The following is a 26,925-nucleotide window of genomic DNA, read 5'->3' as shown; positions in this document are numbered from 1 at the left end:
AGGGGTGAGGTGGGTGGTACTTATATTCTAGTTCACATTCATAGCCCTGCATTTATTAAAACCATTGTTTTCAGTCCTAAATACAGAAACAATGATGCAGATAAAAGGCAGTGACAAACCTTAAATCAGTAGGTTCACACGTGTTATAGCCTTGAAAAGACAATAAATGAAAACCAAGCAGCACCATCTAGTGGCAACATTTCAGAATACAACATTTTTTTTCAGTCCTTTTAAAAACAATTCTTGGTCAGTGGGTGTGCGACTAATTGGGAGTTATGACCTCTTCAGGAGAAAGCCCAGATCAGAAGAGATGTGATCTGTGGACAATAAACATGTTGTTCCCTTTACTATAAAACCAGTTATCATTCCTGTATTACTTATAAGAGGGGCTCGGGCAGATCTAGACGTGTCCCAAACAATTACAGCACATGATTTTCTGGGCCATTATATGACCTTAAAGTTAAGAAGTGTATTTTATGTAACACTCACTGAAAACTAAAATTGCATCTCTTTCCATAATTATTTTTTATTTCCGCAAAGAACAATACACAGTGCATTTGAGCTGTCACATTCATTGAGATTAAAAAACATTTCTAGAAGTGTTAATTTAAATACTAGATGATTCAATAACTATACCCCATTGCTTTACTGGGAAATGTGTCTATTTACTGTATTTATCATCATAATGCAATCTCACACAGAAGAAAGTTGTATTTAAACTATAAACATCCTTTCAGAGATCACAGGGCGTGATATGCTGGTTAGCTGTGGACTAAGGCAGTGGAGTTTAATACATAATATATGACAGCAATAATGAATACATTTTTTTTTACTTTCACAGTCTGCACCCCATTTATAAAGATGAAAATATGCTTTTATGGTATGTTTCACCATTGAGGCAGAGATTAAATGAACTAGATACTAGACAACACACTCTCTCCCCATCACTGGCAATCTAAGCTCCTTCTATAGTGTTGGGGACAGCCGCAGAAGACAGACGTAAAGGTCGTCCATGTGCGATAGGCTCACTAGCTGCCGACTTCCATATGATTGGCATGCCAGACATTCTCCTGGTCAGATGCTCTACATCTACAGAGTGGAAAGGAAATGTCTTACATTATAATAGTACTACTAGTTTACCTCATTATAAATAAACTCTGCCCCTACAGTGACAGATGCCCCTTAAATTATTATAATGTTAATTTACAAAACAGAGATATGAGCAACTCCTCCTGGAACATTCAATGACAGGCGGTCAGTCGGGCGAGGGATCATCTTTCTGGATTTGGGAATATAAACTATTTTTGTTAGGAGTAAAGGGAGTAAAAATGCTTCAGTTTTCTGGCTTTTCTCTTCATTTCAGAATGTCTGTGAGTAGTGGGTATATTTTTTGGAGGAGCTGTTATAAAGTACATTATTCAGAATAGAATTACCCTGTTATGTGATAATCATAAATCTGCCTCTATGCACTGCGATGCTGGCAAAGTACTGGTCTGGTGGTTTCCTCTGCATCTCAGTGATCTTGTACCGAAACTTCGCCCAACTTCTCTTCAGCGCTAGCGACACTGGGATCTCCTTTTACTGGCTTGGAGTAGACCCTTTCCCCAAAAATGGTACTACCAATACGGACACTGGTGGAACCCACCTCAACCTAGAGATAGAGAGAAGACAAACTAAAAATGTGGACAAAGGTCATACGTAATATTGTATATTGCCTGATTCCATCCAACAATGGGCCCGAGTCAGAGTTATACGCTAATTCCGTCCAGTCCAGCAATGGACCTGAATCAGAGTTATACGCTAATCCCGTCCAATCCAATGGACCTGATCCAGGAGTTATACGCTAATTCCGTCCAATCCAACAATGGACCTGAATCAGAGTTGTACTCTAATCCTGTCGCGACTACTTGGAATGGCCGACAGAACTAAGCTGGCACTAGTGATACTGTGTACAAAGACGCAATCACTGGATCCGACACACCAATAAAACGGTTGCAACATGTCTGGGTTTTTTTGCAACCATCCGTCTGTTACCAGCCACAAATGGTCCCTGTCAACCACTCTGCGTCTAAATCCTCTCTGCGAGTGACATCATAGAGGCACCGGGACATTTGCGCCGTGCAACTTAGACGCATGAGCTGTAATAACAAACATCGGCCAACTGCCTAATATCAGCATAGTGTACAATTCTGAATCAGGCTCAATGTGCGTCATATTCAGAACATGGTATAGACACTAGCAGCCATTCCTTCTAGTATACATGCCAAGCCCTGCAATGCACAGACTGCTAGAGAAGTAGTTTTGCCAAGAGCACAAAATTGCTAAACGTTTAGTTGATACAGATGTTTAATAGCGATATGAAGATGACCGACCCAAATTGGCCCAGCCTACACAGTTGACATTTTACAGTAGGTTTGTTCAATTTACAGCATATAAACCTTATTAATCCACTATAAGTTTTGCGGTGTTTCACAGCGTTGTTATTTTCCATTTTCTGGTTTTAAACATGGGGAAGACATACAAACTCAACACAGATAGGTCTCTGATTGGAAGCAAACCCATGACCTCAGTGCTGTGAAGCAGCAATGCTAACTGCTGCACCATCGTGATACTATGAACAATTATTATATAGGATTGTGAACAGGTTTTTAGCATCCCGAGCAGTCTGGTCAGGTCACCTTGTATAGAGTGAAGTATTTACTATTGTAGCAATAGCCAAAATAACCACTTGGCCAAGTTGTACTCAGAAGTGCACAATAATATTTCTAGGAGAAAACATGGTGTCCAGGCACCATGGTAAATCTTTATGTAACAACGTATATGTGATCTAATGTGATCTGCATAGTATGAAGTATACAAGCATTGTATATACTCACGGCATGCTCAAAGTCTGAGGACATTCCCATGCTCAGTTCCACCGCATCCAATGGAAGTCCCAGTGCCTCACACACTTCTTCACGCTGTTTCAGCAGCAACTACACAGGTAAGTAATAATATGACCATTCACTAAGAGACAAACACAGCTTGTCCACAGAAACAACATTATCTCCATTCATCAGTCCTACACACACAGAAACCTCGTCACCAGAACCCATCCACATGATCACTTTCTGCATGCAACCAATACTAAGAGTGGAATACAGTACATAGGCGTGTGTCCTATCGGTCAGAGACAAGAGGTAAATTTACTAAATGGCAGATCTCAGCATGTTTAACTTTGAAATGTAAAACACCAATCATGTGAAAGCAAACACACACCATGTTTTGCGTTTAACACGATTGCTGTTTTAACTTTCAAAGTTTAACATGCTGAGATTTACCCCAAAGTCCTTAAATGAGGACTATAGCGTTAACTAAGGGCTACACATGAAAGGTCAACAGTAATGCTGTAGATAGGCAAAATGTCAATGGGATAGTAATGTTATTTAAAGCATTTTAACTTTAAACCTGATGCTTTACTCACATGTGTAAAATTAAAATGCCGACATGGTTAAAATGCATACTATAACATTACAACCATGTCAGCATTATCCAGTCAACATAATGCAGTCTACAGGCTGATTGTCGGCTCAGTAATTACTTCACGTTTACAATACTATGAACTGGTCTATTTTTACATTTTAGTAAGTACTTAGTTATAGGGACAGACACAGGGATTTTTAACTTGTTTAAACTTTTGTCACTTTTAAACATAAAATCCATGACCTTTAGGAGTTTACCAATTCTCCCCTATTTTATTACTAGTAATCTAAAACAATCTGGATCAATAACACAGTTAGCATAAGAGTGGATCACATGGCAATGCTTTGCAGGGGCTACCTGATTCAGCGATACCAAGCAAGGCCATGGCCAGCCAACCAGGAGGAAATCCCTAGCGATGTCACATAGTGCCGTAACTGGGATTTCCAGGTACAATGCACAAACATTCCGCGGATATCGCATTGTGCAAACAATGTTCTGTTTTGACTGCCGACTATAAAATCATAGGGCACCTACAATGAAATAACAGAAAGCAGCGCTTCCAAAACGTGACTTTTGTGCACCCACAGAAAAGAGGCGACATTCTGGACTGTCAGGACGTTTATCAAGCCAGAGGACATAATCAGGTATGTAAAAGTCACATATAAAATTCATTGGTCTGTCCGGTTATGCATTCTGGTACCCCTGCACTGATTGGGATGAAACCAACGCGAGGTGGTTCAGTTGGATCCTGGCCAGGTTTTAGGGGGGTTAGGGTCCCAGTTATTGGTGTACGCTGGACGGAACTTTGACTCGGGAGTCTGTTCTGAGCCTTTCACTGAATGGATTTGGACGAAAACTTCAGAGGGGTAACACTGGATCCCAGAAGACATAGTAGGGTTTGAGGTCCCGGTCAGACATCACGTTGGTGTACGCAGGACAGAACTTTGACCCGGGGAGCCTGTTGTGGGCCTTCCCTGGATGGAATTGATGAAAACTTCATAGAGGGGTGGTGATTGGTCTGGGATGCCTAAGGGAGAGGTTGAGGTCCTGGTTGGACCTCACAGCGGAGTACACTGGGCAGGCCTTTGGCCCAAGGAGCCTATTCTGGGCCTTTCACTGAATGGATTTGGACAACATAATGTAATAAAACTTAACTTGAAGATTTAAACCTGGGCAACAGTCATTAACAATAATAGGTCACAGAATTCAGTTTTACAGGACATTAACCCGCAGCCTAGATACCTGAAAGTCAGGGTTGAGTCCTTGTGCAACATCATGGCCAAAGCTTCCTATGGTCATAAGTCCCACAAACTCTAAACCTAAGCACTTCTCCTTGATATGTTTTACTAGCCCAACAGTGTCTGATGGAGAAAGGCCATGTTTACCTGGAAGAAAAAAAAATAACTAACATCAAACATACACAAATCCCCAATTGCCCTCCAACCAAAATTAGTTTAGAGTATAGAATATATTAAATAAGGTCTTGGAGGGCCATTACTTTCTTCACTGCTGGTTTTGACTTGGACCATGACCTTCAACTTCTCCACTGACCCCTTTCTTTGCCAGGATGCATTGACCTTATCAGCAAGCTTCACAGAGTCTAAGGTTTCCAAAATGTGAAGGTTTGGGAGCGCTGGGAGAGGGGAAAAGAGGGATACAAGCATTTAATTCCCAAGAACACTGAAGCCAGAGACCATCAGGAAAGATTACATTTCTGAAGAGTGTAAGTACACTACCAATCAAACGTCTTAGAACACCCCCATTTTACCAGGTTTTATTGAAATGTAAGTTCAGAACCTAAAATGGTACAGAGGTACACTGCTAGAGATTACAAAAAAGTATGAGTTGCAAAACTGAAATATATTATGTGAATTTCAGAGTTACAAAAGAGGTCTTTTCTCAACGAACATGTAAAAGGGTTAAAGACTAAAGGCTCATACACACTAGACGATGTGTGTATGAGCCGATGTCGGCAGCGGCGGGCCCGGCAGGGGTGCCGGCATCGGTTAGTGCATCCACACTTGCCGATGCTGGCCACGACGAACGGCGGGGGGCATACGACATCCCCAGATTGAACCGCTTGTACAGCCGACTGGGAATATTGTTATCGTCCAGCGGGAGATAGCAGCGTTAGTCAGTCAGTGCATACACACTGAACGATATGAACAATATATGTTGAACTATATTGTTAATAGATATCGTCCAGTGTGCACATGCGACTTTACAGATGAAAAAAAAAAGACTTGCCTGGGCTGTGAAGATTGGAAGAAGTCTTTAAGGATCAACTAACAAAATGTGAATCTTTGGTTCAATACGCAGAGTTTCCTCAATGTGTGGGCTTATTTACGAAGCTCTAAAAGTGTGTTTCAGCACAATGTTTAAAAGTGCAATGCTTTCATATAGCAAAATAACACACGTTTTCATATTGAAGAATTGCCCTTTTAAATTTCTGACTTACACACGGCGGGAAGTGTAAATAAGCCCGTGACACTAACTGTGAAACACGGAAGAGGAATCGTAATGGTCTGGGGCTGTTTTGTTGGCTCCCGAGACAGCAACTTTTTTACAACTCATTTTGCAGCACCATGCAGTACCCAGTTTTCTGCCTAGTTGGTCAAGGGTTCACCCTACAGCAAGATAAGGACAGTTAGTTTGGGATGAACAGGACAGAAAGGTGAAGGCAAAGCAACTTACAAGTGCAACACATTTGTGGGAGCTTCTGCCACAGTGTATGTTGTCCTCATCAGAGGAAACCTAAAGTCCAGCTCTATACAAGTCGCAGAAATGCAGTAAGAAGTCACATGTTATGTTGCTATGTGAACCCATAGGGGTCAATTCAAATAGATGTGAGGGGGGAGAGTTGCCATTGCAATGGCGTAGAAACACCAACAGCAGCTGAACTTGCCCCACTCGCGGCCCAATCTTGCCCCGGGCTTGTGGATTTTTGTACACAGCCCTATGAGACTGCAAACAAAAATCGGCAATTCTGGCATTACTGTAAGTATAGCATATAGCCAGACTTACTCACTGACGCAACCAAGTCATGCTAAATTGTATCGACACCTTACAGGGCGCTTGTCCCCTATACACAATGAATATACTAATTTTGTTGGCAGAATATTATTCATTAACATTGAGGGAATCACAATATCACTATCAATATAAGACATAGAGTGGCAAGAAACAGAAGGTAACAATGGCCTTGCCAAACTGAGCTTACAATCTAATACCCCTTTCAGACATACTACCCAGGAAATTTCCTGCTCAGACCTGGGAATTTCCTCTGTGCAAATTCCCGGGTATTTGGTCGAGACCCCCCTTTCACACTACAGTGTCTACCCAGGAAATTACCCGGTAGACCCCTTTCAGACATAAGCCGGGTTTTTTTAGATTTTAATATTACCTGCCTCTCCTCTGCCCTTCCTAGCCTATTCCCTCACTGGTTGCCGCTGATGATGTCATCATCATGCAGCAGCTAGCCGACCAATCACTGCAGCCATTTTATTATATTATTAAATTATTTATTTTCTTACGTTTCTGTTCTGGTTGTCCAGCGGGAGTGCGGACAGCCCGCTGTGGCAGAGACCCGCTGGCGATCTCCAGTGCCGGCGGGTGTCTCCGGCATCCGGCTGGGGTTTTCTGTGCAGGAGCGCTGAGCGTCCTATAGGACGCTCTGCGCTGCCAACTCAAAGCAGCTTGGTGCAGCCCGGGAGTAAATTCCTGGGTAGCACCATTCAGACATAAGCAGGGACTGAAGTCCAGGGAAATTCTCTGGTCGATTGAAGGGTCGGCTACCTGGGAACGTGTTCCCGGGTAGGTACCTTTCAGACATACGCGGCAACCCGGGAATTTGGCTGAGGCAGGCCAAATTCCCGGGATTCTCGGTATGTCTGAAAGGGGTATAAGATTCAGTAGCAGATTTGGTACCACTGTAATAAGAGGAGACAGCGGAAGGTGAAGTCATGAATTCAGAGTTATGACAGCAGCTAATGATCCACGGCGATGACCAAAGCAGTTCCTCAGCCGCTCATTGGTGACCTATACAGTGTTAATATTCAAGACGACTCAGTTGTATGATATGGTATCCAAATTAATTGACTAATATTCATGAACTCCAGCTAATATTCACAAGGCACGGCTTACTAGTACGCAGGAAAGCTGCATTCTCATGAATACTGTACTAGTCCACAAAGCTACAGGTTACACTGCCAGCACACTATAAGGGGACAATCCAATTAGGTGCGAGTCGGCTTGTACGAGAAGTTCTCAGGGCGAACTCGCACTAATTGCTGTAGTAATCCAATTCCAAACATGCAGTTTTTTTTCCTGAGGAAAATCACGTTTTACTGTGTGCATCTCCCCGAGGGTGTGAAAAGGTAGGGAAAAGCATTATTCTCAGGTACAAGTGTTGGGGACACATTGCAGAACCCCTTGGACACCTCCTAATGACTAATTAGGCATTTTGAAGTTTTTAATTAGCCGTTTTTTGTCCAGTAAGTTTTGATCGATCTGTATTTCCTTTGTGGAATCAACCAAAACCTACATGTACACACCTGCAAATATTACATCTCTTACCAACCATCTTGTTAATGTTGTGCTTCTGTAGATGCCCAATAAAATGCCATTTGATCTCTGGGCAGGATGACAGAATCTACAAAGGGAAAGGAGTGAGGAGTATCACAACATGTATTTATAATATGGATATTTGCAGAAGTTACTGTGGTCTCATTTTATAAAATTATCAAGAACATGGTAATACAAGTGGAGTCTCCCATATACAAATATTCAGAAATACGGAATGTTTTTAGCGAGACTGAAGGGGCCCAAACACTGGGCGACTCGCAAGAGATGCAATGCTGTCAATGATTTCCCTAGAACGCTCCACGCAATTCACCGGCACTCCTGGACAGACGATATCTTGCTAACCTGTGCAATGCGACCAACGACCTATCGTGCTTCCTTAATGATTTCCAGTGCATCGTTAAGGAGATTGCCAGATCTTACCTGCAGTAGGTAAGATCTGAAGATACGACAAACGACCTGCGGGACAGCGCATCAGATCGTTATCGTTCCTGGAAGCTGCACGATTTGCACGTTTTTAAAACAATGTATCGTTCCGATGCATCGTTTTCGTGCAAATCGTGCCCAAAATCATCCAGTGTGTGGGCACCTTGAAATAGTGACACCTTTGCTTTTTGATGGTTCAATGTACACAAACTTTGTCTAATGCACAGAATACAAAAAAAATGTATAACATCATCTTCAGGCTGTGTGTATAAAGTATATATGAAACAAATTAATTTTGTGTATGTACACAAGCTGTTTGATGCACAACATTATTAAACATATTGTATAAAATGATGTGCAAGCTGTGTGTATAAGGTGTATATGAAACAAAAAAGCATTCTGTATTTAGATTTGGGTCCCATTTGCAAGATATCTCATTATGGTATGCAAATATTCCAATATACGGAAAAATCCGATATCCAAAATACCTCTGGTTTCCAGCATTTTGGATATGGGAGACTCAACCTGTAATACAGTATGTCTGCACAACTAACCCACTTACAAATCATAATCACTTTACCCACCTACAGAGCAACTTACCTATGTATACTGTTCATGCTGTACCAACTACTCCAATCCTAGCACAGTTATCTTTAGTCCTTATCTGTACAATTCAGTATGTCTCAGTCTGCACCAAACTCCTGTCTTCAAATCCTACATCTATATTACTGTTGTAACTACAAAATCATAACTACATTCACTGTTCAATCATGGGACACATGTACCACTACAATTTTCCCTAGGGCTGGGTAGTGTGCTTGGAACATGATATATTCTCGTTAAATCGAAATACAGGTTGAGTCTCCCATATCCAAATACTCCGAAATATGGAATATTCCGAAATACGGATGTTTTTTGGCATGACTGAGATAATGAAACCTTTGATTGTTAATAGTTCAATATACACAAACTTTGTCTAAGGCACAAAATTATTAAAAATAATGTATAAAATTACCTACAGGCAGTGTGTATAAGGTGTATATGACATATAAATTAATTCTGTGTGTATATTTGGATCCCATTCCCAAGATATTTAATTATTAAATGCAAATATTCCAAAATATGGGATATTCCGTTATCCAAAATACCCCTGGTCCCAAGCATTTTGGATATGGAGACTCAACCTGTATATTCAATTATGGAGCAGCTTTTTAAGGACTTCTATCCCAGGACACAACATGCCTGCCCTGAGGAAGGGACAAACTCGTTGGTAGCTAAATCTCCTTGGACCCCAAAGCAAGAAGGGCAATACCCTGACTGAGTGGGGTCCCGAATGGAGGTTATGAGAATCCGGAACCTCGGACTTTATACTACACGCCCTTTTGACTCGCCTTTATGGTAAACATCCCTAGTTGGAACTATTGAGTACTTTCATTTATTTAATTTCATCTATCTCCTGTTGAGATATTATATAGGTTTTAGTTTTAATAAATAGCTTATTTTATATCTTCTCACTTAGGTTTATGGTTTCATACAAAAGATGACAAGTACATTGGTTTAAGCTACAGTATATATATCATACAGCATCGCACTATGAGATTGTGTGTTGTGTATGTCTTTTCATATACCTGAACTATACTGTAGCCGAACTACACACTTCCTAAGGGAAGTTTGGGCCTGATTCAGAGCCAGACGCTATTTGCGGACGGTCGTTCTGAAAAAGGGGCCGGCTATTTAAATTAAGCGCTCGCTCTTTGCGGTCTGTTGACGCCTCTATGTCTGAACGAGCGAACAAAACATGCGGTTGCTATTTTGAAAAAAACGCCCCCTGGCCGCTCGCATCATACGTCATCTCCGCTATTTATTAGATTAATCGAGTACATCGAAAGGCGTATGAACTGTTCGCTATTCTTGTGGTTGCATTTCCTACCGCAATCATGCGAACAGTTCAGGCTAAAAGACAACCAAGTGACGTGGTCGATGACGCTGCTTTGTTAATTATGCACACCCTTAAAACGCCCGTTTTGACCATTAGGCACGCCTGCGTTCGGATCTCCACTCCCCGTTTTCAAGCACCTTCCCCTGTTACCACCCACAAACGGCTCATCCTGTCACTCAAATTAGCAGGCATTCGCTATTTTGCGAGCACACGATTTCCGACCGCACTGACTGGTTGGCGCATGCGCATTACAACCCATACGCAGATGTGCGAACATCGCTCGGAACGAACGAGCGGCAGCTTAATAGCGGCTCTGAATCAGGCCCTTTATTCCTTATTCTCATTTCCATTATTAACCTCAGATAATATTGCACTATGAGTATATGTGTTTTTATGTCATTTCATATTGCATTGAAGCGCAACGATGCACTACAAAAAGGAAGTTCATTCCTAATCCCCACATCTTACTGTATACCACTCCACACCCATCACCCCTGCTAGCGCCCTTTCTGAATACACTATTATTCTTGTATATGATGTCACCATGCCTGATGATGGTCCAGTAATAACTCAGACTGTGGCTTCATGCTTGTTTATAGTCACGGGACTCATTGGTGCCTATATTATTCCATGTATTTTAAACCCATCATATACAGTATTTATTTCCAATTATTATAAATAACTACAACTCTCTGGATATATGTCCTGGTACTTTATACTTCTGTTTAAAAGTGAAAAGGTAGCAGTGGAAGGACATAGGATCTCATTCAGAGTCGGTCGTAAGTGGCCGCTCGGTCGTACGCATCCGATGTTTCCAAACCACGCATGCGTACGGTTAGTTGTGCGCATGTGCGTACGAGACCTGGCGATCCAAAATGCTGTCGATCGTACGGCTTACGAGCAGGAAGTGGCTTCCGGGAGTTGATTGACATGAAAGGCCGTTTGTAGGTGTTGACGGGGGTGGTGGTCTGAAAACGCAGGCGTTCCTCACTGTTTTCAGGGCGTTTTAGGGGCGTACATAAAATTTCCTGCTATGACCGATATAGAAGGCCGGAAGTAGTAAAACGTCACTCTGCGAGCAGGTTAGAGGCCTGGCCTTATTGTACAGCTTGAGGTTGGATATGTGCTCTCTCAAGCCCCAGAGTACAATCGATACTATCGAATGTGACTGATGTTATGTTTGATGTTTCTATTTTGTGCCACACAATGCAAGCAGCTAATAATCGATTGTTGTTGCTAATAACACTGCTAATTGGCTTGTAATTGATTTAGTTGCGTTAGCATTAGCGAATAATAAGAATAAATAAATTTCATGGGGATGGCTTATTCTATGCGTTTTTTTTGTTAATTTTTGATGTAATTTGCACACAACACAAGCGGCCACAAACAGCAGAAGAAAATTAACATACAGCGACTGACTATGACTGACAACGATCGCTAGCTGCTATCACTGGTTAGCTAGAGGAGGTGCTTTGTCTATGTATGGGCGTCACTTTGGTTGCAATCGCCCGGCCGTGAGATTGTTTTTTTTCCTGATTCTCGATCGTTAGGCGTACGACCGAGCGGCCGCTTACGACCGCCTCTGAATGAGGTCCATAGTGAGAGTAGTGAACAAGGTCTATAAACCAAGAAGAAGATAACACATAATAAAGTAGAAAGTCGGGGCATTAAACTTCCACAGCAGAGGGTTACCTGTTGGAGAAACCTGCACTAACTGCACATAAACCTGATACTAATTAAAAGGGTTTTTTGTTTTCAAATATTTAACAAGAAAAACAAAAAAAAAAAAAACATAGTTTGGATGAAAAGCAGCAATCTAAAAGGTGCCCACACACATACCGACTTTTCATCCAATTTGACCGATTTCGACGAATCGTGACGACAGATCACGTAAAAAATGGCCAAATCTTGAGTTTCTACACTTGATGCCGATGCGCGTCCCCGCTCGTCGTACATCGCATCTTCAGATCTGCCGTGCTGTAGGGCAGATTAGCCAATCTGGGATACAATGCACTGGCTGCACGATAGATCTTAAGTCAGATTGGACATTTTTAACTCCAAATCGTGACCACGACTGCCTGGGGAGAGTTCAGGGGAAATCGTGTACATTGGCTGATTGGGAGCAAGTCGGTATGTGTGTGGGCACCTTAAAGGTGCGTACACATAAAAAATAGTCTAACGATTTGTTCGATTCCGACAGATGGTAACGATAAATCGTTAAAATTGTTAAGGGTGTACGCACTATGTCATGCGGTCGCATCGCTGCGTACACACGTCGTCTAGTGAGTACGCACCTTAAAAGAGAACGTAAATTATAAAGGTGCCCTGGTGAGTTCTGTAGAGGCGCACTAGAGGCCCTGTTTAATTTTTATATTTGTTGATATTGCAAAGAACCACTCTTTCTACTTACCTGAAATGAGCTAGTTATTATAGCTGTACTATTAAAGAGAATCACATATCACTAAGCCTAAAGGAATACAAAAAAACAAAACATATATATTGTAACAATAGCACTGGGGAAATTGTGGATGGGAGCTATATATGTCCTATGTTTCTTGCTTCTGTCTGGCAGTAATCAGGCTAGTGAGCAGCCTTGATTGACAGACCACCTGTGAGAGGCTAATAAAGGTGGTGTGTCAGTTTTTCCAGTCAGGATCTCACTGCCGGGGTAGCAAGCTGTTGGTTAGCTGAGAGACACCTTTGCTAGTGAAAGTGAGTGCTGTGATAAACTGCTGTTTTGAGAGTTGGACAGTAGGGTCTTTCCAATCTTAGAGAGGGAAGCATTTTGTTTAGTTAGTGCAGGAGAGGCCAGCATTTAGGTTTAGGTTTTGTTTTTACATTTGTTGCAAATAAAACTTTTTGTACGAAACACCCTGGACTGGTGTGCCGTGAATTGGCTGCTGCATGAAAAACCATACAAGCTACTCCAGAAGATGGCTCCCCATACCGGATCTTGCCATAATATATATGTATAAAAAACAGGCAATAGAGTTATGAAAAATGTCTTACTTTTGTGTCTGAGGCCTTCTCAACTAATTCTTGAACCTATGAAAGCAAAATTAGGAAAATAGATCGTAGTTCTTACATTTAACTAATGCTGTAATTAGATATTTTGCCGGCTACAAATAAAAACATCCAACAATGTAAAATATTGAAACAAGTTTTACCAGGAATCCAGAACATTTCAAATTCTATCTGATGCGTAAAATTAAATATAACTGAACATTACAAATAACAAAAAAATTGTATAATAAACAGATGTGCAGCAGTTGTGCCAAAAAGACCCTCTCGGCACGCCAGGTCCCGTGCGACTGCTTGTACTGAGCATCTTTTTTGCCCAGAATTATGATTTGGACGCTTCACGAGACTGCACGGATTAATTTGATATGCGACACTTGTGTGCGGCTGAGTCTGAATCTGTATAAGAAGTGCTACGTTGCAGCTGCTTTTTTCCTTGTCAATTTACGTTGTGCTTTGAACACAGGCTCAGACGCACACAAGAGGCAGTGTCACATATCAAATTAATTAGCACAATCTCCTGATGCGTTCTAGTAAACCCTGAGTAGATGCATTTATGAGTGAAAAAGCCACTAGGCGCAAGCAGAGTTGCAAAGGACCGGGTGGCTTACTCACGCCAGGAGTCTTGTGCCGCATGGCATATTGGGGCTAGATGTATGAGGGAACATCTGTAATAAATAAAAATTATATATATATATATATACACACACACACACACACACACACACACATTTATTATTTGGTCTCTCTTTATATACAAATACACTAACAAGCCCCGGATGATCTTAAAGTGATCTAGCCAGATCTGGTCTAATATGGCCAACCATGTGCGTGACGGATTTGGACAATTGTCATGTTATTCAGGCACAGTAGTTAGCATTACACGAGAAAATATATCACGTTAGTTACTAGATCATGCCAATAAGGAAAAGTGTGAACTGCAGAGTCACCTTATAAGACTTACATAGTTCTCTCCAAAATACCGTTGACCTTGTCTGTAAGCTTCAATCACCATTTCAACTGGCTTTGTTTTACTGACAGCCACCAGTCTCGGGAAACCAGCAGGGAGATTCTAAAAAGACAAATCATTATACCAGAGGATAAGTACAGGTGCACAAAACACTTATCTAAAATGTGTGGACAACAGTGGTAAGTAATAAAGCAGCACTGAGGATTGTCATCACACCAAAAACGGGGATGTCTCGTGGATCCACTGGGCTTATCAGTCACTGCTGCCATATCTGTTCAATTGTTGGACCCATAAATGTCAGTGTGCCAGATAACGTGCCCAAGCAGCAGACACTGCCAACACCATTCATAGGCAAACGCAGGGGGGGTTTCTGGTTGCCTGGAAACCCCCCTCCCGAGCCCATAACTATAGTAGAAATTGTAAAATAATAGAATTTTACTGCATGTTCTTCTCAGAATCACAAATGAAATAAATAGCACCCCCTGTTGATCTTTTAATATGTGTCAGCCAGTATTAAATACACCTGTGCACCAACTAGGAGATCTGAAAAACATGCACTGTTATGGGTGCAATGCTATAGGCCATCAATAGGGTAAATTATTAATACAGTTTAATACACTATTCAGTGCATAAGAAGACCAATATGTACATATATGCCCAGGGTAGTGCTAGGTTCTTCTGCTGCTCCCCCAGACTCCTGGACTTGCTCCGATGTTCTGGAATGCAGCACACATCTGAAATAAAAACATTTAGCTTAGGCAGGATGGCCCTACTGCCACATTTAATGGCTTACTGGGATCGCTGGTCTTGGATATGCTGGAATTATGACGCACATTACACTTTGTATGACACATATTAAAGATGGTTAAGTGCTAATTATTCATGGACTGGCCACACTCACTCTCAAATCAAGCATTTGGAAACCCCCCTCTAAAAATCCTGCATTTGCCACTGCCATTGAAGCAGCCAGGAGAAAGGAGCCTCCACCATCCTGCACCCATCACCTTCAACTTGCTTTTCTGCTCATCTGCACCAATTCTCCTTCCTTCCTCACAGCCCATGACTTAATCAACTACTTTAAAGACACTATTTACAATATTAAAAATAACATTTATTTATTAACAGTTATTTATATAGCGCATACATATTCCGCAGCACTTTACAGAGAATATTTGGCCATTCACATCACTCCCTGCCCCAGTGGAGCTTACTATCTATTTTCCTTACCACATGTACGTACACAATATGAGATATGGTAAGAACTTACCCTTGTTATCTCTATTTCTACGAAGTCCATAGGGTTCCACAGGATACCTTGGGGTATAGGTGTGACGTCAGTCGCAGGGCACCAAAGAGTTAAGCTTTCAGCCTCCCAGGATGCACTAGGTCCCCCTCCTATACCCCGCCCCCGGGCCAAGGCACCTCAGTTAGTTACCAAGCCATAGGCCGGAGGAGGAGAAGGAAGAGAGAGAACAAAGATCTGGACACATACAAGAATCACATTCTCACCAGAGGGAGACGGAAAACCGGTGACCAGAGCAAAGCCCATCTGCAGCACAGGTGCGACAGGGCGGGAGTCCTGTGGAACCCTATGGACTTCGTAGAAATAGAGATAACAAGGGTAAGTTCTTACCATATCTCATATTTTCTACTTCAGGGTCCATAGGGTATCCACAGGATACCTTGGGGATGTCCCAAAGCAGTATCCTTTAAGGGTGGGGACGCTCCTGTGCAGAAAGGAGAATCCGCCGCCCGAAGGAAGCATCCTGAGAGGCGAAGGTGTCAAACCTGTAATACCTCACGAAGGTATGGACAGAAGACCACGTAGCAGCCTTGCAGATCTGAACTGCCGAGGCACCACGTCGAGCTGCCCACGAAGGACCCACAGACCTAGTGGAATGAGCCTTCAGAGAAGGAGGGACCGGTAGGCCTTCATGAAGATAAGCTCCAGAAATAGCCATACGGATCCAGGCTGCCAAAGTTTGCTTTGAAGCAGGCCAACCCTTTTTACGGAAGCCAAAGAGGACAAACAAAGCGTCCGACTTCCTAAACGAAGAAGTGCGGTCAACATAAGTCCTTAAGGCCCGCACAACATCCAAAGAGGCCTCACCCACGGAAAGACCCGGTGAGTTAAAGGCCGGAACAACTATTTCCTCGTTAATATGAAACTGGGAAACAACTTTGGGAAGAAACTCGGGCCGAGTGCGGAGCACTGCCCTGTTCCCATAAAAAACCAAGAAAGGGGGTCTACAAGAAAGAGCCCCTAACTCAGAAACACGTCTGGCCGAAGCAATGGCCAGAAGGAAAACAGTCTTAGCTGTTAGCCATTTAAGATCCACTGAGCCCAGTGGTTCAAACGGCGGTCCTTGGAGAGCCCTCAGGACCACAGCCAAATCCCAAGGCGCCACAGGTGGAACAAAGGGCGGCTGAATGCGGAGAACACCCTGCATAAAGGTGCGCACATCCGGGATTGTAGCAATCCTACGGTGAAACCAGACAGATAGGGCCGAAACCTGTACCTTCAAAGAAGCAAGGCGAAGCCCATGATCTAGTCCCGCTTGCAGGAAGGCGAGAATCCGAGACAGACGAAACTCCCGCGGTGCATAACCTCTCGGTCGACACCACTGGAAGAACGTATGCCACACGCGATGGTATATCCTCGCGGAAGACGGTTTCCGAGCTCGCAACATGGTACGCACCACAGAGCTGGAAAACCCCCGGGACCTCAGCATGGCCGTCTCAACAGCCACGCCGTCAAAGACAGCCGAGTCAGGTCCGGGTGAAGGCAAGGACCCTGAGACAGAAGGTCCGGTCGTAGCGGCAACCGCAGAGGAATGTCCACGGACAGACCCTGAAGGTCTGAGAACCAGTGCCGTCTGGGCCACGCGGGAGCTATCAACAGGAGCGTCCCTCCTTCCTGTTTGAATTTCCGGATTACCCGTGGAAGAAGGGAGACCGGAGGGAACAGGTATGCGAACCGGAACGTCCACCGGACGGACAGAGCATCCACCAGAGACGCCCCTTCGTCTCTTGTGCGAGACCCGTACACCGGCAACTTGTTGTTGTGCCGGGACGCCATGAGGTCGATTTCTGGAAGACCCCACCTGTCCACCAGTAGTTGAAAAACGTCCGGGTGCAGGGACCATTCCCCCGGATGAACGTCCTGGCGACTTAGAAAGTCCGCCTCCCAATTGAGCACTCCCGGGATGAAGACCGCTGATATGGCCGGAAGATTGCGCTCCGCCCAAACCAGGATCCGAGAGACCTCTACGAGAGCCGCCCGACTGCGAGTTCCTCCTTGCCTGTTTATGTAGGCCACGGTGGTAGCGTTGTCCGACTGGACCTGCACCGGGCGACCCTGGAGAAACCGCTGTGCCTGCTGGAGAGCATTGAAGACCGCACGGAGTTCCAAGATATTTATTGGAAGCTCCGCTTCTGTCGGCGTCCACCTGCCCTGGAACAAGTGTGGACCCGAAACTGCTCCCCAGCCCCGAAGACTGGCGTCCGTTGTCAACAGGACCCAATTTGGAACCCAGAACGGACGTCCCTTGTTGAGGTGGTTCGTCTGTAACCACCACGTAAGGGACAGGCGAACCTCCTGGGTGAGCACAATCGTCTGGGACTTCAGAGACTGAGTCAGCCCGTTCCACTTGGACAGGATCAGGTGCTGCAGAGGTCTGGAGTGAAACTGGGCGTATTCCACCATGTCGAACACCGACACCATGGAGCCCAGTAACCTCATCGCCGAGTGTAAGGACACCCGGCGGCTGTGTAGACAACTGCGCACCCTTGACTGTAAAGCAGAGATCTTGTCCTCCGTCACGAAGATCCTTTGCTGTCCTGAGTCCAATAAGGCTCCAAGATGCAGAATCCTCCGAGACGGGATTAGAGTGGACTTCTGCCAGTTGATTAGCCAGCCGTGCCGTTGCAGCAGTGCAATGGTCAGGTCCAAGTGGCGTAACAGGAGCTCTGGAGATCCTGCCACCAATAACAGGTCGTCCAAATACGGCAACATGCGGACTCCCTGCAGCCGCAGAGAAGCCGCCATGACCGCCATCACCTTGGTGAAAACACGTGGTGCTGTTGCCAGGCCAAAAGGTAACGCCCGAAACTGGAAGTGGTCGCTGCTGATTGCGAACCTGTGGAACTGTTGATGTTGCCAAAGAATAGGGACATGCAGGTAAGCGTCCTGTATGTCCAATGACACCAAGTAGTCCCCAGGTTCCAGCGCCAGAATGATGGACCGTAGGGTCTCCATCCGAAACTTCGGGACCCGCAAAGACTTGTTGAGTGCTTTGAGGTTGAGAATCGGACGATATGACCCATTGGGTTTCTGTACCAAAAATAGATTTGAATAGAAACCCTGGCCCCTCTGGGAGAATGGAACCGCCACTATAACTCCAGCCTGGAGCATAGTGTGCAATACCTTCCGCAGCTCCGTAGCCTTGTTCCGGTCTGATGGGAGACCCGTGGTGAAGAAGCGAGCCGGGGGTCTGTGCCGGAAGGAGAGGGCGTATCCGTGGGAAACCACCTCCAGAACCCAAGTGTCTGTCGTAGTGGTCGACCAACACTGGGCGAACTGTAGCAGGCGGCCTCCCACCCTGGGATCCCCCAAAGGGAGGCCCGGACAGTCAGGCCGCAGGCTTGTCATCTGGCTTGGGGGCCGGACGTCTGGTACTCCATGCCTGCTTCCGGGGCTTGACCGATTTCTTAGGGCCAGCCTGTCGAGGAAACGACTGTGGTTTGGGCCTGCCCTGGGCCCTAGATGACCGAAAGGACGATGGTCCCGAACCAGAAGGAGCAGCGGCCGACGGGAGACAGGCAGATTTGGCTGCCGCCAGCGTGGCCACAATCTTATCCAGATCCGGACCGAAGAGAACTTCTCCGGTAAACGGCAACGCTTCCAGACCTTTCTTGGAATCTGCGTCCGCCTTCCAGGATCGCAGCCACAAGGTGCGACGAGCAGCTACCGCTGCTGAAGAAATTCTAGACACCAGAGTACTAATGTCTAGAGCCGCCTCGTTGATGTAGGTGGCCGAATCACGGAGATTGCCAATCAACTCCGCCTGATCGGCCGGACAGTCGGATTCAAAAGAAGCCTCTAATGAATCCGCCCAGCGCTCCATCGCTCTGGCAACCCAGCAAATGGCCATAGCCGGCCGTGCTGCCCCCCCTGCAAGGGAATAAGCGGACTTCAGGCAGATTTCTACCTTGCGGTCCGTAGCATCCTTAAGGGAGGACATGGATGGCATCGGCAATGTGGCACTACGGACAAGACGGGTCACGTGAGAATCCACCTGTGGAGGGGATTCCCACTTCGCAAAATAATTATCCGCGAACGGATAAGCCACCGCCAGGCGTCTCTGCGGCTGGTATCTTTTGCCAGGTTGTTTCCACGCCTCCTCTAAATGGTCCACCAACTGACCCGAAAGAGGAAAGACTGTGGCATCGCCCTTCACATCTTTGAAAAAGGCATACTTAGATTTAGCCGCTGGGGGAACTTCGTCCTCAATCACCAAGGCTGTGCGGACCGCCCGAATAAGTCCAGGAATATATACTTTGGACTTAGCATCAGCGTCCTTAGTATGGAGAGGTTCCTGATCGTAAGGATCTAGAATCTCCCCATCATCAGACGTCCCTTCGTCATCCTCATAAGGAGCGGACAGAGACGCCACCGGCCGTTTATGAGGCCGCATCACAGACTCCCCTTGCAACACATCCGACAAGTGCTGTACAGAACTCGTCAGGGAGTTAACCCACGCTGGCTCCTGAGAACCCGGGAGCGGGGAAATAGGGAGACTGTGGGGTACCACCAATTGTCGTGGGAACCCCTGCATGGGTGACGACACCACAGACTGCTGGGACAAACCCATCGGAGTAAACGCGGGCTGCGGAGCTAACTGGCCCACTAAAGCTGTTAACGCCTGAGCGAAACAAGCCCAGGGCGGCTCCTGTACCGGTGCTGTAACCGTAATAGGCCGCGCCATGGACAAACACTGCCGGCAAAGGCCCTCCGCGCTACCCTCCCCCTCCGCTAACGGTACTTTGCACGTGGTACACTGTAGCCGGAGGGGAAAATCACTTTCAGACATGATGGCACCACGTATGTGACCTCTCTCACCAATTAAGTATTAAATAGGCGAGAGACCACCCTGCAGCACCGCACCGCAAGGGCTTTAGCAGAAAGAACAGGGACAGTAATAAAGCTGACAGTTTAGATGAAGAAAAGATTACAGGCAGCAGCGCTAGCACAGTCACATACAATGCAGAGAAATAACAATTCCTGCACTAACAGCGCTGATCACTCAACTACACAGACACAGGGCCTGGTAGGACACAGCGCTGCATACACAGACCTGACCACAGCGGAGGAGAGGTATGCGGGGGGACCCAGACCACGATGCTTCCGTCCAGCGCTTCCAGCAGCGTTCACCATGCGTTCTGGAGAAGATGGCCGCCGAGGAGCAGAGAGGAGGCTGGCCTGGGGGAGGAGCGCTGCCACAGGACCAGTCGGCAGCATGCAGAGAGGGCTGTGTGCAGCGGGGGAGGCGCCGGCTGTGAGACAGGGAAGGCGCGCTCCCCTGGCATGCATTTAACCCCTGGGACGCCGCAGTGCTACCGCTCTGCTGCGGTCCGCTGTCCCAGGGGGTAGTGGAAGCGCAGGTTGGTCGCCTGGCTCCACGCTGCAGCCAGTCCCCAGGGAGCCCCCTGCCTGGGGACTTAGGACCATGTGATCAGCGGGGACCCACCGCGGGACCCCGCTGCTTACCTCTGTCCCCCTTGAATCCGGCCATGGTCCGGAGCATCTGGGGTCACCGCTAGCTGTGACCCCAGACGCCCACCAGCATCCCCGGATCAGTACCGGCGTTCTGGTACCGGCGGGGTGTAGGGAAGACAGCATGGACGTCAGGACTGACTGTCCATGCTGTACATCCAGTTGTGCAGCCACAGCTGCATGAAGAATAAGCTTCAGGGGCTCTTCTAGCCCCCACTCCAACAGGTGCACCCGACTCCGGCCGGGCACCAAACTAAACTGAGGTGCCTTGGCCCGGGGGCGGGGTATAGGAGGGGGACCTAGTGCATCCTGGGAGGCTGAAAGCTTAACTCTTTGGTGCCCTGCGACTGACGTCACACCTATACCCCAAGGTATCCTGTGGATACCCTATGGACCCTGAAGTAGAAACATACACACACACACACACACACACACACACGTATTTTTTCTGTCTTGGTCTGGAGCCAATTAACCTACTAGTGCATTTTGAGATTGTAGAAGGAAACCCACGCAAGCAAGGGGAGAACACACTAGCTTAACACAGATAGGGACATGGTAGGAATAGAACCCAGTATCTCTGCACCGGGTGACACCATCCAAGGGGGTGACACCCATACAGCAGAGCTGTATGCGTGATATATCCTCAACCCGTATATGTCCCACTAACCTTCTCCTACACTTCGCAATACATGCTCAGATCATAGACATGTCGGGGATTATTGGCGAAAAATCCAGGTTTTTCGCCCCCGCCATAATATCGGGGCTAATTGGATACCGGTCTGTATTTCCATCCTCATTTAAAACATGCTCATCTCACTACGCCTAAAGAAACCATTGTTTGATCCTCTAGCCTGTCTCCAATCATCACCCTGTTTCTTTCATCACCTTTGCCTTCAAACTACTTGTGTGGTTTGTTTACAACCACCTATTTCCATTCTCGACCCAAAGCAACTGGTCATCTATCCTCAACATTCCACTGAGACTGCCGTCACTGAGCAATGTCTAAGAGTCCCCATTCTATGCTATGTTCTCCTGGCCTGTCTCACCATACAGCTTTTTGTTAACCAATTCAAAAATTGTGCCTCCAGTAGTATATCTATGCTGAAAACACCCAAATCTACCTCTCCCATTCTATACCATCTCATATGTCCAAATGCCTCTCTGCTATCTCCATATGGATGTCCCAATACTGCTAAACCTAAAGCTCAACACATCCAAAACAGAGCTAGTGCAGCCTCTTCCTATCTGGCTTCTCGCAGGGCAAGTCATAAGCACATCCACTATGCATTGGCGAGCGATCACTTTTTGTTTGTAGACGCCCACCAGCCTGTCTTAATACGCCCACTTGCGTACGTCATCTAAAGGAAGTGCAAGAAACCATCGGTACATCAAGCACCATCGGATGGGATTGCAGCGCTTGAGGTTGACTATATCCTGCCGCAAGCACTGCGAGCATTTCAGGGTAGATTTCAAGCAAGTGACGTGTCCTATGACACTGGCTGGTAATTATGCGCGCCTCTGAAACGGCGTTGAAATTCTCAGGCACGCCTGCGTTCGTACCAACACTCCCCCGTTTCCAGTGGCCTGCACCAGTTACCACCCACAAACGGCCTGACCTGTCATTCATTCAGCTGGGCTGTCAATGCTTGGCGAGCGAGAGTTTCCCCATCACTCGTACCAGTTCGCGCACGCGCAATAGGAAGCGTACGCATGTGCAGATTGAAAAACATTGCTCGCTCCGAGCGAGCGGCCACTTGCGAGAGGGTCTGAATCAAGCCCCCAGTCTCCACCCCGAGTCACACTCGCTGCTCCCCTCTCAGCTGTGCTCCTTTTCCCCCAATCGATTATAACATACTTTTACAGGCAAACACAAAAAAACAAGGTTTCGTGCAATGGGTGAAGACTGCACAATAAGGAAGTACTCCTAATTTAGCCTCGTTCTATAGAAGTTTTTGGAAACCACATAAAGGGCCTGATTTACAGGTGGACACTGTTGCGTCCGCTCTCGTGTCTGTTGCAGCAGCGATAATATACAAATGCTAGTTCCTGCCTTATCCTGGTGTGATATCCTGCATATGAATGAGCAAGGCCTGAGACTACCACTTTCAGCATCTCTGCACACAGTAACATCGCTGATGATTCTTTCATAAAACCATCAGCACTTGCACCAGCACTATGGCAGGTGCAGTTTCTTGGTCTGGCTATGGCCTCTGTGACTGTGGCTGTTTGTCTGGCAACGCAGCTGCTTTCATTGACATTTAGGCGACACTCCCATAACACGCCCATGAAACACTTTTTTTTGCGTTCACTTCAGGCCACCTCCCAGTCACCGGCCAGGAACGCTCATCACTTTGCTGCCCCATTTCTGTTACTGCCTGTTTTCGATCACATCAGTACCTTTGAGAGTACATGCTGTATTACGCATGCATGGTAAGAGTTTCACCATTACTACTTCCATGGTATGTCTTTTGCACCAGCCAGGGAGAAACCACAGAAGAAAGCATATTGTATAGCTCTATTTATTTTTTTCTAGTTGGTAAATTATCTCCATAGGACCTACTGCAAAAAAAAAAAAAAAGACCTTCTATAGAATACAAGTTGAGAGAAGTTGCTCATAGCAACCAATTAGGGTTGGCCATGAATGGTCAATGGTGTTAAACAATCAGCGAAGACCCATCAATGGTTTGCCTGTGCGCAGAGGGCGCATGCGCACACCGTGGGGAGACTCACCATCAGAGCTCAGCCACTGATATTTTACTTCTCCCACTGATGGTCAAAACACTTGCCATCAGACCATCGATGGATGGCTAGCCACCGGTGGTCAATGGCCAACCCTACAACTAATCAGCTCCTAGCCAACATTTATCAGGTAGATTGTATAGATGAATAGTTTGAAGCTGGTTGGGCACCTGTCATCTTTAGAAGAATTGATACATCCCCCCAAGTCTGCACACCACATAAAATGGGCAGCAGAGAGCTGAGGTGGGACTATAACAGTAAGATTTTTTACCCATCTAAAAATGTGTATTAGTGGGTATTGAGTTTGCAAGAAACTATCATAGAGATAGATTAATAACCGATGGTTATCAAAGGTGAACTCACCAAACAGGTAGACAGATATACTGTCCCTATATTGCATAGATTTCAACTGAGGTTACCTTCGGTCTCCTGGCCGCAGCATGTTCCAGTTTTTCCCGCACGGACAGGAGAGCTTTCCCTATCTCCTCTGACATGCCTCTCCTCCACATTGACATTCTACTCCACTACTTCCGTTTTGCCATTTCCACAGCGCAGCTACAAACGTACAGCCAATGGCGAGAGGAGCCTTCAAGCCCTCAGCCAATCAGAACTTTCAACTAGGAGAGAGGGGGGGCGGAAACATAACGATAGATGGATGTTGTGAGCGGCCATGTTGAGAAGGTCAGAATTTAACACAAAAACCTGAAAGCGCTGTTACATGTCTCTACAGGCAAATATCGGAGTTATCACTAGGTCCCCCCGGACTGTACAGGGATGCTTGCAGTCTGTCCTGCCGGTAAGTGCACTGCTTTGTCGGTGGTGATTGCAGGAGGGAGGTATACGCTGCGCTTCACAACAACAGCACAAAATCATATCCGATCCGGGGCTTCTAATAGGGGCTGGAGGGGAGCGGAGCTTCTGTCTCCCTCCCCCACCGACACAGGGCAGAAGAAAACTTCCCCAGCGGATCGGTGGGGAGTGCCTGAAAAGGATCGCGGCACAAGCGCCTCTCCATCCTGGGGCCAAGCTGGTGGAGCGTGGCACGTCAGGCAGCAGCTGTCCGGACTGGTAGATCTGCTGCCCCGGCAGTGGAGAGCAGCGCTGGCAGACAGAGTGACGGCGAGGAAGGGAGCTCGGAGGAGAGGGCCGAGGGGGATTGCCTGTTGTTTCCGGGGTTAGTGTCTAAGGTTTTACCTGCAGCAGCTCCATATGTATGCTGGCACTGCCCCGAGTGTGTGTGTATGCTGACACTGCCCCGAGTGTGTGTGTGTGTGTGTGTGTGTGTATGCTGGCACTGCTGTGTGTGTGTGTGTGTGAGTGTATGCTGGCACTGCTGTGTGTATGTGTATGCTGGCACTGCTGTGTGTGTGTGTGTATGCTGGCACTGCTGTGTGTGAGTGTATGCTGGCACTGCTGTGTGTGTGTGAGTGTATGCTGGCACTGCTGTGTGTGTGTGTGTGTGCTGGCACTGCTGTGTGTGTGTGTATGTGTGTGTGTGTGTGTGTGTGTGTGCTGGCACTGCTGTGTGTGTGTGTGTGTGTGTGTGTGTGTGTGTGTGTGTGTGTGTGTGTATGCTGGCACTGGTGTGTGTGTGTGAACAGGCACGTGTCTGGGTGTCTCTAGGCTGGCTCTGAACCCTGTGTGTGTTTGTCTGTAGGATGGCACTGACCCCTATGTTTTCACTGGCACAACTTAGAAATATAATTTTATATTAAACAGGCAGGTCAGAATATTCCACAAATATGCTTATGGAACATTAAAATATTAGCTGCATCATATGTTTCTAATCCTAGAAACATATGGTTCACGGTAGATAAGAAACTATTTGCCAATCTAGTTTGCCACTTTTGCCCAAAAGTGGAGGCTTTAAAAATAATTTGTTAGAGGACTCATATTGGTTAAGTCAACCATATACATATACTGGGGCTGATAATGGCATGGATGCAATGCCAGTTATCATGTAAATTAGTGATATTTTCTGTCTGCACATGTCACCCATTCACAAACCCCACGTGGCAGCCTGCTCCACTCAGTACTTTTATTTTACCAGCCACTGCAGGACACACCGCTGAGCGGCATTCGATATGCTCATAGGTGGAGCTAGACATGCCTTTTGGGCAGAGCATGACACGCCCCCTAGGCCCCACGTCGCACTTAGCGCAGCGCATTCTAATATCGTTTATAGTCTCCCTGAAACTGGTTTTCAAAAGTAGGCAAGTATGATTACAATATGATATAGACTCGAGTCTGTTTTGTCAATACAATTTTGCTTTTTATCTATTTTTGCACTGCTAAATTCCCTGGAAATCGTAAGTAGAGATGCATGATCTGATTTTATCCCTACATCCCAGCTGTTCCTCATTCTGTCCAATCCGAATTACTTTTATATATAAATATATTTAAGTGCTCCCTTTTCATTTCAAAGTTGTGTGTATATGTGTGTATGTGTATATATATATATATATATATATACACACATACATACAGTGCTCCTGTCACTCTATCACATACCCTTATCCTGCTGGAGTAACATTGTGACATGTCATGACAGATGTCAGGAAGAGGGAGACTTGGGCATATGTATCAGGCGGTGATAATCCTATTTTTCTGCTTTTTCGCAGGATAGCAAGATGTATTAACCCCTTCGCTGCTGAGGGTTTTCTCATCCTTGTGCTGAGGTTATTTATTCACATTTCTGCTCCTCACATTCTAACATCATTATCAGTAGTTTTTTTGTTATGTGGTACTAACACAAATCATGCCTTGTTTTTTTTTTCATAAGACTTTGGGCTAAATTTAGCGATGAAGCTGTTTATCACTGCATTGCTATGGCGAAAGCGATGTGGTCCCCAATGCCAGCAATGGGGACCCAGCGCTGCCCTTCCGGCTTCAGCAAAATCCTTCCAAGCACTGCCAAGTCAATGCCAGGTCCCTGCCAGGTTAATCAGTCATGCACATGTGCAGACCGACCATCGCATACGTGCAAGACAGTTTAGCCCTTCACTGGCAACGATA

The 26,925-nt window shown here is 45.9% G+C and overlaps 1 protein-coding gene across 4 annotated transcripts; it reads right to left on the bottom strand.

Moving 5' to 3' along the window:
* Positions 1-506: 506 nt before the first annotated feature.
* PLPBP (pyridoxal phosphate binding protein) lies at positions 507-25,406 on the bottom strand. Of its 4 annotated transcripts, XR_015871851.1 has the most exons (9): positions 24,330-24,491; positions 14,391-14,498; positions 13,418-13,453; positions 8,038-8,113; positions 4,961-5,095; positions 4,705-4,847; positions 2,877-2,975; positions 1,434-1,651; positions 507-1,089 (listed from the first exon to the last, which is right to left on the bottom strand). XR_015871851.1 is itself a non-coding variant. In XM_088453045.1 (8 exons), exons 1-8 carry the CDS (start codon positions 25,117-25,119, stop codon positions 1,514-1,516), a joined length of 750 nt encoding a protein of 249 aa, XP_088309171.1. In that variant the 5' UTR covers positions 25,120-25,406; the 3' UTR covers positions 507-1,513. The 4 variants fall into 4 exon arrangements, 3 of the variants coding, with proteins under 3 accessions (XP_088309171.1, XP_088309170.1, XP_088309172.1); XM_088453045.1 differs by lacking the exon at positions 24,330-24,491 and adding an exon at positions 25,105-25,406 and having other exon boundaries at positions 507-1,651; XM_088453044.1 differs by having other exon boundaries at positions 507-1,651.
* Between the last annotated feature and the right edge of the window lie 1,519 nt (positions 25,407-26,925).

This window comes from Taudactylus pleione, unplaced genomic scaffold (genome assembly GCF_031769625.1).
Source record: "Taudactylus pleione unplaced genomic scaffold, aTauple2 ptg000567l, whole genome shotgun sequence".
Classification (NCBI taxonomy): domain Eukaryota; kingdom Metazoa; phylum Chordata; class Amphibia; order Anura; family Myobatrachidae; genus Taudactylus; species Taudactylus pleione.
The sequence above is the reverse complement of the archived record's forward strand: the minus strand, read 5'-3'. Positions and strand labels throughout refer to the sequence as shown.

Coding starts and splice junctions, on each gene's coding strand:
- PLPBP (XM_088453044.1), bottom strand. CDS start 24,425: ATGTCAATGTGGAGGAGAGGCATGTCAGAGGAGATAGGGAAAGCTCTC. Junction 8,114..13,417: donor AGAAGGCCTCAGACACAAAA/GTAAGACATTTT, acceptor TTCCCTTTGTAG/ATTCTGTCATCCTGCCCAGA. Junction 1,652..2,876: donor CCTCAGACTTTGAGCATGCC/GTGAGTATATAC, acceptor CTCTATCTCTAG/GTTGAGGTGGGTTCCACCAG.